The sequence below is a fragment of the Coturnix japonica genome, unplaced genomic scaffold, assembly GCF_001577835.2.
Source record: "Coturnix japonica isolate 7356 unplaced genomic scaffold, Coturnix japonica 2.1 chrUnrandom339, whole genome shotgun sequence".
In the NCBI taxonomy this organism is placed as follows: Eukaryota; Metazoa; Chordata; class Aves; order Galliformes; family Phasianidae; genus Coturnix; species Coturnix japonica.
Window position 1 is genome coordinate 579,938 of NW_015439867.1, and position 8,747 is coordinate 588,684.

Sequence of the window (8,747 nt, forward strand, 5' to 3'; positions counted from 1 at the left end):
ACATGCGGGACAGCACCGGTGACATGAGGGACAGCACCGGTAACATGCGGGACTGCACCGGTAACATGCGGGACAGCACCGGTAACGTGCAGGACTGCACCGGTAACATGCGGGACAGCACCGGTGACATGAGGGACAGCACCGGTAACATGCAGGACAACACCGGTAACATGCGGGACAGCACCGGTAACATGCGGGACAGCGCCGGTAACGTGCGGGACAGCACCGGTAACATGCGAGACAGCACCGGTAACATGCGGGACAGCACCGGTAACATGTGGGACAGCGCCGGTAACATTCGGGACAGCACCGGTAACATGCGGGACAGCACCGGTAACATGTGGGACAGCACCGGTAACATGTGGGACAGCACCGGTAACATGCGGGACAGCATCGGTAACATTCGGGACTGCACCGGCGTGCCACGGAGCGTCACCGGCAGCAACTCGCTGGCGACCGCCGGCCCCGCAGCGCCACCCGCGGTGACCCCGCAGCGCCACGCACCTGCTCGTGTCCGGCTCCGGGCAGCCGGTAGCGCTGGATCAGGTCGTGGCGGGGCAGTTTGCGCAGCACATCGGCGGCCACGTGCAGCGCCCGGTTCGGGAAGTGCTGCAGCAGCATCGCGCACAGCTCGGGCCGCGTGGCCGCGCGCAGCCGGTACAACGGCAGCTGCTCCTCCAGGAAATACTTGAACGTCTCGAACTGCTCCTCGGGCAGCGCCCGCTGCACCGACAGCAGCACCTCGCGCTCCGGGACGGACATGGGGCTGAACGGGGGCGGGTCACGGGTCGGTGCACGTCGGGATGAGCACACGGCGACCCCAACCGACCCGGCCCGACCGCGGGGGGTCCCTCCCAGCGCCACGTGCCGCCCGGTTCCCGGTGTGTCCCCCCCCCTCCCCCCGGTCCCGCTCACCGCGCGGGTCGGAACCGCGAGTTTCCCGCCGAGATCAGCCCGTGGTTACCATGGCGACGGGGGCGGGGCTTGAGGGTGGAAGGGGGCGGGGCCCGCTCTATCTCACACCCCCCCGCTCCCCATCGAGGCGCAGTTTCCCGCCCCGCCGCCAGGGGGCGCTGCAGCCGCTCGAGGCTCAAGCGCGCTCTCTGTACGTCGCTCACACCCCCCCATCCCGGCCCCGCCTCCTGATTCCGATTGGCTCAGCCTCACGTCCATCGGTAAGACGCTTCCGCGATTGGCGAAGATGAGGAGGCGGGGCCGGAAGAGGAGGGCTGAGGATGCGGAAGCGGAGCGGAGTTCCGGGTGTGAGCGGGGCGGCGGGGCCGGGGGCGGCCGCGGCGGAGTCTATGGTGGAGTCCATGGCGGCGGAGGCGGTGAGGAGAGCGGGGGGGGCAGGAGCACGGCATGGGGCGGGGCGTGCTGTGCTGTGCTGTGCTGTGCTGTGCTGTGCTGTGAGGGGCGGCCGCGGTGGTCAATGGGGCCTTGTAGGGGTGGCTGTGGGGCTGCCGGGGGTCCCATGTGGGGCGGCCACCGGGAACGGGGCGGGGAAGGAGAGGGGTGTTAATGTTGTGGGGTGTTGGTGTGGGATGTTATGGGGTGTTGTTGCGGGGTGTTATTATGAGGTGTTGGTGTGGGGTGTTGTGTTGTGGGGTGTTGTGTTGTTGTGGGGTGTTGTGGGGTGTTGGGTGTTGTTGTGGGGTGTTAATGGGTGTTGTTGTTGTGGGGTGTTATGGGGTGTTGTTGTGGGGTGTTGTTGGTGTGGGGTGTTGTGTTGGTGTGGGGTGTTGTTGCTGTGGGGTGTTGCTGTGGGGTGTTGTTGGTGTGGGGTGTTGTTGTTGTGGGGTGTTATGGGGTGTTGTTGTTGTGGGGTGTTGTTGTGGGGTGTTGTTGGTGTGGGGTGTTGTTGGTGTGGGGTGTTGTTGGTGTGGGGTGTTATTATGGGGTGGGCTCCGGTCCCCCATGGGGCCGTGGGGCGCAGTGTGGGCTGTCCCGCAGGTGCTCGCTCGCCATGGATGACCTGCGGCTCCATTACCGCTTCCTGAGCTGGCGGCGGCGGATCCGGGAGATCCGGGAGGTTCGCGCCGTGCGGTACCAGGAGCGCGCCAAGCACGTGCTGGTGGACGGGGACACGCTCAGGTTGGAGGTGGGCTTTGGGGGGGGGGCTGAAGGGTGACATGGAGTGACACGGGGCTCCTGTGTCCCGCAGTTACCACGGGGACTCGGGGGAGGTCGGCTGCTACGTGGCACCGCGGCCACTGACACGGGACAACAACTACTTTGAGGTGAGCAGGGAGCGGGTGGGGGCTGTGCTGCTGCTCGGGGGCACTGGCCTCAACTGGGATCCCTGGTGTCACTCAGGGTCCTTTGGGGGTCCCCGTCCTTATTTCAGATCCCTGTTGTCATGGGATCCTCACTGGGGTTCCCAACCATTGTGGTATCACATGGGGGTCCCCATTCCTGCTGCTGTCCCCATCCTCGGTGCTGTTCTTGCCATTTGGGGTCCCACCATTCCCAGGTGTCCTCGTCCTTTTGTTCCCTGCTGTCCCCATCCCACAGCGTGTCCCCGTTTCCCCGCAGGTTTCCATAGTGGACAGTGGGGTGCGCGGTGCCATCGCGGTGGGGCTGGTGCCGCAGCACTACAGCCTGGAGCACCCCCCTGGCTGGCTGCCCGGCTCGGTGGCGTATCACGCTGATGACGGCAAGTGAGTGAGGGGTTGGTGGGGTGGGGAGATGGAGGGACCCGGTGCCATTGTGACCCCCTCCCCAGGCTGTACAGTGGCCGCGCCAAGGGGCGGCAGTTCGGCACCAAGTGCAGCTCTGGTGATCGCATCGGCTGCGGCATCGAGCGCGTCTCCTTCGAGGTGCAGACGGCTCAGGTCTTCTTCACCAAGAACGGGAAGAGGGTGAGAGATCCCCCAGCCCCAGCTCCGTCTGCTGCCCAGACCCCCACCATCGTTCCCCTCCCTGCTGCGTCCTGCCAGACCCCCATCACTCCCCCTCTGTCCCCCCCCACCCATCCTCCCTGACCCCTCGTGTCTCTGCCCCCCCAGGTGGGCTGCTCGGCCATGCCGCTGTCCCCCGAGGGGCTGTTCCCGGCCGTGGGGCTGCACTCGCTGGGGGAGGAGGTTCGGCTGCACCTCCGCGCTGCGCTGGAGGATGACAGTGCCATGATGGTGGACAGCCACGAGGAGGAGTGGGGCCGCCTGCACGACGTGCGCGCCTGCGGCACGGTGAGGACCCCTAGTGGGGGATGCCCAGCCCCATAGCTGAGCATGCCTGGCCCCATAGCATTCTCAGCCCTAGAGCGGGGCTCTGGGGGAGCCGTGGGGATGCCCTCTCCTTCCTTTAGGATCCCCCCCACTGAACTCACTGCTCCCTTTGCCCTCCATCCCCTCTCCCCCCGACCTGCAGCTGCTGGAGTACGTAGGTAAGGGGAAGAGCATCGTGGATGTGGGGCTGGCGCAGGCGCGGCGCCCACTCAGCACCCGCAGCCATTACTTCGAGGTGGAGATCGTGGACCCGGGTGAGAAGTGCTACATTGCGCTGGGGCTGGCGCGCAAGGTGAGGGGTGGGGGAGCTGGGGGTCCCACCATGTGCCCCCCCCCTTTCCCAGCACTGAGGGGTCTGTGTCCTCTCCTAGGATTACCCCAAGAACCGCCATCCTGGCTGGAGCAGGGGGTCGGTGGCATACCATGCGGGTCAGTGCCCCCCACTGCCCCCACCCCAAAAGCCCCAAGTTGGTGGGGGGGGATGTGGCCCACAAGGGGGTCCCACAGCACGTGGGGTTCCTGTGTCACACAGGGCTCTGTGTCTGTCACCCCACAGATGATGGGAAGATCTTCCATGGCAGTGGGGTGGGGGACCCGTTCGGCCCTCGCTGCTACAAAGGGGACACGATGGGCTGTGGCATCATGTTCCCCCGCGACTACAGCCTGGACAGTGAAGGTGGGTGGGGGGTGCTGGCACCACCCCCCCAGGGGAAGTTTGGGGTTACCCCCCCCCCATTCTCTGCCCTCCTCCCCCAGGGGACAGTGATGAGCCGTGTGACACAGCACTGCCCGCCAGGCGTCTGCGCAACTTCACCTACGTGTCCCCTGAGGACGAGGAGGAGGAAGAGGAGGAGGAGGAGGAAGAAGATGAGGGGGGGGGCACGGAGCAGGAGCGCAGCGGCACCAAAGTGGTGGTGAGGGCCGGGGGGAGAAGCACCCGCCTTTAGTTAGTTATCGCTTGGGTGGGGGGCGGTGACATCAGTCCCACGGCAGCATGCTGCCCCCCAGCTGTGGGGTGTGTGGGGGGGTGGGGAAGTAATTGTGTCCCCTTGTAGAGCCCCCAGCCCCCCCCCCCCCTCACAGCCACAAACTCCTTAAAAAAGGCACAGTGAGTTGGATGGCATAACCCCTTTTATTTCCCTGGGGGGGTGGGGGCACCGCATCCATCCCATTGCACTGACACCGCCCCCATCCACGGGGCACAGTGCCGGGTTCTGGGTGCCCTCAGCCCCCCCTGCCCCCCCCAGGTGTTCTTCACACGCAACGGGCAGATCATCGGCAAGAAGGAGGCGCGGGTGCCGCCGGGGGGGTACTTCCCCACCGTGGGGATGCTGAGCAGTGGTGAGAAGGTGAAGGTGGACCTGCACCCCCTCAGTGGGTAAGGGGGGGTTAGGGGGGGTCCCCCCACCCCTCACGCACTTTAACATCCCCCCTCCCCCCCCAGCATGTTGGGATGCCCCCCCCATGTTGGCTGGGTTCCCTGTTCTGCCTCTCCCCCACCTGCCTGCTACCCCAGCCCCTTGGGGAGGGGGGCACGTTATTCTGCCCTCAGCCCCCCCCACTGTTACTGTCCCTGTTCTGCTGAATGTAAAACACCTGGAAGGTGGGAGGAGGGGGGGGTGTCTCCCCATGGAGATGGGAGACTGCCCCCCCCCCCGCCGATTGACCAATGTACAGCTCTATGCCCCCCCAATATAAAACATATCTCTATATTGAAACTGCTGTTCTCGCTCCTTTGCTGCAAAGATAGAAAGAGCTGGCGTGGGTCAGTGGCCCGCCCCCTGCGAGTAAGGTGGCTGTGCCCGGGCGCGTGGCTGCTCATAATGGGCTGTCCCTCGTGAGTGGATATAAGGCAAGATTGTGGCCGGGATTTTTGGTCCCCTATATTGGGGAGAGAAACAATGACTACGTGGTGAATGGGGTGAACGGACAGGCCGGAAGAGAGTAAAAGCAACCGGGGGGGGGGGGGATGGTTGCGCGTGCCTCATCGATGACACACGTGCTCCCTGTTGGGGGGGCTGTCTGTGTCTCGGGGTGTTCCTTCACCACGGTGCTGTTCTGTTGGGGGGGTCTTTCAGTGGGGGGGGCGCGTAGCATCACCTTGGTGGATGAAGCTGACGATGGCTCCCGCCGGCTGCTCGGGTCCAGCTCAGCAGAAACACGTGACACGCGTTGCCCCCCCCCCCCCGCCTGCTTGGCCACGAACCCAAAGATCCTGCGGGGGGGGGGGGCACAGAGTGCTCAGGGGGGGCAATGTGAGGGGGGGTCGGGTGTGCTCCCCCCCCCCTCCTTACTCACGTGGAGGTGCTGCCGTCTGCGTTCTCCCACCTGTGTGCACAGAGCCGTGTTGGGCTGTTTAATGCCCACCAGGAATGTGTGCCCCCCCCCAAATTGTCACCTTCGCTCCTCGGGGTCCGTGCTGCAGTAGGTGACACTGGCCACGGGGTAATGGCGGCGGAAGAACAGCCTGGGGGGGCAGCGGGGGGGCAGAGCGATGAGAGCGTGTGTGTGTGGGGGGGGTCGTGGGGGGGTGTCCAGTGGGGGGGTCCCACCTGCGCTGTCTGTCGGTCAGGGTGATGCCGCGGGCGGACAGTGGAAGTGCGCGGTGCAGGGCGGGGGGGCGGCGCTCCCAGCACCGCGGCCGCAGCCATCGCCACCGCGCGGGGCCCAGTCAGCGCCTCGGTCAGCACCGAGCCCAGGTACCGCACCGAGCAGCCTGCGGGACGGCGGCACCGGTACCACACCGCAACGACACGGCACCCCACACCGCCCCCCCACTGCCCCCCTCGCACTGACTCCGCATCCCAATACTTGCCCCCCTGACCCCATGACCCACTGCCCCCCACTGCCCTCCTCTCACTGACCCCCCCCCACCCCACTACCTCCCCCCCCACCCCCCTGTCCCCAGGACCCCCCCATCCCATGTCCCCCCGTCACAACCGCCCCCATTGCCCTCCTCATTGCCCCCACCTGCTCCTGCCGCAGCAGCTCCGCGGCGGTGCTGGACGTTGGGGGTCCGGTGCTCCCCCCTCTCCAGTGGGTCTGGAATAGACGCGGGGTGAGGCCGTGGGTGCCCCCCTTCCCACGGGGGAAGCGACACTCGTGGCGGGGTGGGGGGTCACGCACCGTGGCAGGGATGCGCAGCGCGCAGGCAGCGACATGGGCCGGATGGAATGCTGCAGCACCAGCGCGGGGAGGCTGCCTGGGGGGGGCACAGCGACAACTACAGACACGGACCCCCGCGACCCATCCACAGACCCCAAAAGAAGCCCCCCCCCTCCCCAGTATCCCCATCACCTTACTAACCGCCCCCCCCGGCGGACCCCTTCTCCATCACATGGATCCCCCACCCTCAAGGACCGCCCCCCATCAGCCCTCAATCAACGCCCCCTCCCGCACCGACCCCATCCTTCAATGAACCAATCCCCCCAGGACCCCCCCCCGACCCCTCCTCACCGAAGTGCGGCTCCTCCGCCCCCCCGGATTTTCACGCCCCTCGGGCCGGTCTCGATCAGGAAGTGGCGGACGAGCTGCTCACGGGGTCCCCTGGGGGGGCAAAATGCGGCCGGGATCCGTGGAGGGGGGGCACAGTGGTGTAGTGGGTCAATTTGGGATATTCAGGGTTGTCCAGCAATTTATGGGGGGGGTCGCAGTGATTTGGTGGCATTGTTGGGGGGGGGGGGGGTGTCCTTGTGATTGAGGGCTGTGATTTATTTGGGGGGGGGCCCACAATGATTTGGTGGGACTGGAGGGGGGGGCTGTGCTGTTCAACATAGAGGGGTCCCTGGGTAGGGAAATGACCCTCGGTAACTTATGGGGGGGATCCAGTCACTTGGGCGGCCACATCAATTTGGTGGCATGGGAGGACGGGGGGGGGGTGTCTGTGATTTCACCCCTCCCGGGTCGCTCCGTGTTCTGTACATTTTGGGGGGGTCCCGTACCTTTCCCCGCGGGGGGCAGCCGGGGGGGCTGTGCCACACGCAGCGCCAGCCCGTAACCCCCCGGACGAGGTGCTGTCCCGGAGTGAGGAACGGCCCGGCTCGCAAGCCTTCAGCAGCGCCACGGCTGGGGGGACACAGAGTGTCACGGGGGGGGTAACGCTCATTAACGCCCCCCTCCAATGACCTCCCCCCCCCCAATGACCCCCCGTACCTTGTTCCGAGACATCCCCGGTTTGTACCAGAACCTGGACGTGTCCTGGGCGAACGTGGGGGGCTTCCGCCGCGGGGGGGGTCAGGTGGGAGGGGGTGTTCACTGCGCTCCTCTCGGGGGGTCCCGAGGCGGCGGGGGGGAGTAAGAGGAGAGTGGGGGAAGGAGGGGGGATTGGGGGGGGCTCCCCCTGGGGGGTCCTGAGCCAGGGGGTCATGGGCGCTGCCGGGCTCTGGGGGGGGGAGGGGGGGCAGTGAGAGACTGAGACCATCCTACATCTGATCCCCCCATAAGAACCCCCAGCGACCCGTCATCATCCCCCTCTGCAGCCCCTCAGCCTGTTACCCCACAGTGTCCATCACCTCATATCCCCCATGAACCCATATCCTCCATCACCCCACATCCTCCATCACCCCACAGCCCCCATCACCCCATATCCCCATCACCCCATATCCCCCATCACCCCATATCCTCCATCACCCCATATCCCCCATCACCCCATATCGCTCATCACCCCACCACTCCCCTCTTTACACCCCTTCCCCCCATAGCATCCTATAAGTGCTCCCACTCAACACTCACCCCATCAGAGCCGCCCCCGCACCCACCCAGCCCCCCATATCCCCCCCCCAGCTCCCCGTACCTCCCCCACACCCCGTATCCCCCCCCAGCCCCATTGCCCCCTACCTCCCCTTACCATCACCCCCCACTCACCCTCCGCGTCCTCTCCGGGGCTCCCTGGGGTTCCATTTTTTGGGGGGGGTCCAATGATGAAGGGGCGTGGCCCGCAGAGGGGACATGGGGGCGTGGGCAGCGCAGACCCCGCCCCTTCAGACAATGACCGCTGCGCGCGCCGCCGCCCCCCCGCCTCGACCCCGCCCCCCGGGCACAGACAATGAGGGGGCGGGGCCAAACTGGGGCGGCGCTGCAGGGCGTGGCCGAAGTGGGCGTGGCCGTGGCTATGGGGCACCATGGGGGTCTGGGTGCTATAGGGTGCCATGGGGGTCTGGGCACTATGGGGCGCCATGGGGGTCTGGGTGCTATAGGGAGCCATGGGGGTCTGGGCACTATGGGGCGCCGTGGGGGTCTGGGTGCTATAGGGTGCCATGGGGGTCTGGGTGCTATGGGGCGTCACGGTGCGGCCGTGGGGTGTCAGTGTGCTGTGGGGTGATGGACTGCTATAGGGTGCCGGGGTGATGTGGGGGGTTGAGTGGCTATGGGGCACGGGAGTGCTATAGGTGCTGTGGGTGCTATAGGAGCTATGGGGTGCCAGAGTACTGCTACAGGTCGTCAGAGTACCATAGGGCATGGGAGGGCTATAGGATGCTGTGGGTCTGTAGGTTGGGGGCTGGAGGTGGATCTCGTTCTCTT

The 8,747-nt window shown here is 66.2% G+C and overlaps 3 protein-coding genes and 1 long non-coding RNA gene across 4 annotated transcripts in view; 1 reads left to right on the forward strand and 3 right to left on the reverse strand.

The window, feature by feature from the left end:
• The window catches only part of LOC107306971 (death domain-containing protein CRADD-like), a 2,454-nt gene extending 1,407 nt beyond the window's left edge, over nucleotides 1-1,047 (reverse strand). Inside the window, exons 1-2 of the mRNA XM_032441637.1 lie at nucleotides 916-1,047; nucleotides 505-766 (exon numbers count right to left, since the gene is read on the reverse strand). Of these exons, the coding sequence (XP_032297528.1) occupies nucleotides 505-762 (258 nt within the window). The 5' untranslated portion in view covers nucleotides 763-766; nucleotides 916-1,047. The remainder of the gene's footprint in view (nucleotides 1-504; nucleotides 767-915) is intronic.
• Nucleotides 1,048-1,219: 172 nt separating this feature from the next.
• Nucleotides 1,220-4,881, forward strand: SPRYD3 (SPRY domain containing 3). The gene is made up of 11 exons (XM_015850398.2): nucleotides 1,220-1,331; nucleotides 1,954-2,094; nucleotides 2,165-2,240; nucleotides 2,536-2,660; nucleotides 2,726-2,861; nucleotides 3,009-3,188; nucleotides 3,370-3,519; nucleotides 3,599-3,656; nucleotides 3,784-3,903; nucleotides 3,984-4,141; nucleotides 4,475-4,881. The coding sequence occupies exons 2-11, from the start codon at nucleotides 1,967-1,969 to the stop codon at nucleotides 4,607-4,609; spliced, it is 1,266 nt and encodes a 421-aa protein (XP_015705884.1). The 5' UTR covers nucleotides 1,220-1,331; nucleotides 1,954-1,966; the 3' UTR covers nucleotides 4,610-4,881.
• Nucleotides 4,882-5,252: 371 nt separating this feature from the next.
• TNS2 (tensin 2) overlaps nucleotides 5,253-8,747 on the reverse strand; it is an 18,253-nt gene continuing 14,758 nt past the window's right edge. Inside the window, 8 exon segments of the mRNA XM_032441628.1 lie at nucleotides 5,253-5,366; nucleotides 5,369-5,442; nucleotides 5,526-5,555; nucleotides 5,626-5,694; nucleotides 5,780-5,827; nucleotides 5,829-6,062; nucleotides 6,684-6,773; nucleotides 7,169-7,292. Coding sequence (XP_032297519.1) covers nucleotides 5,302-5,366; nucleotides 5,369-5,442; nucleotides 5,526-5,555; nucleotides 5,626-5,694; nucleotides 5,780-5,827; nucleotides 5,829-6,062; nucleotides 6,684-6,773; nucleotides 7,169-7,292 — 734 coding nt within the window. The 3' untranslated portion in view covers nucleotides 5,253-5,301.
• Nucleotides 6,216-7,509, reverse strand: LOC107306972. The gene is made up of 5 exons (XR_001552311.2): nucleotides 7,380-7,509; nucleotides 7,169-7,292; nucleotides 6,684-6,773; nucleotides 6,354-6,429; nucleotides 6,216-6,269 (listed from the first exon to the last, which is right to left on the reverse strand). It is a non-coding gene; the product is annotated as an uncharacterized LOC107306972 (long non-coding RNA).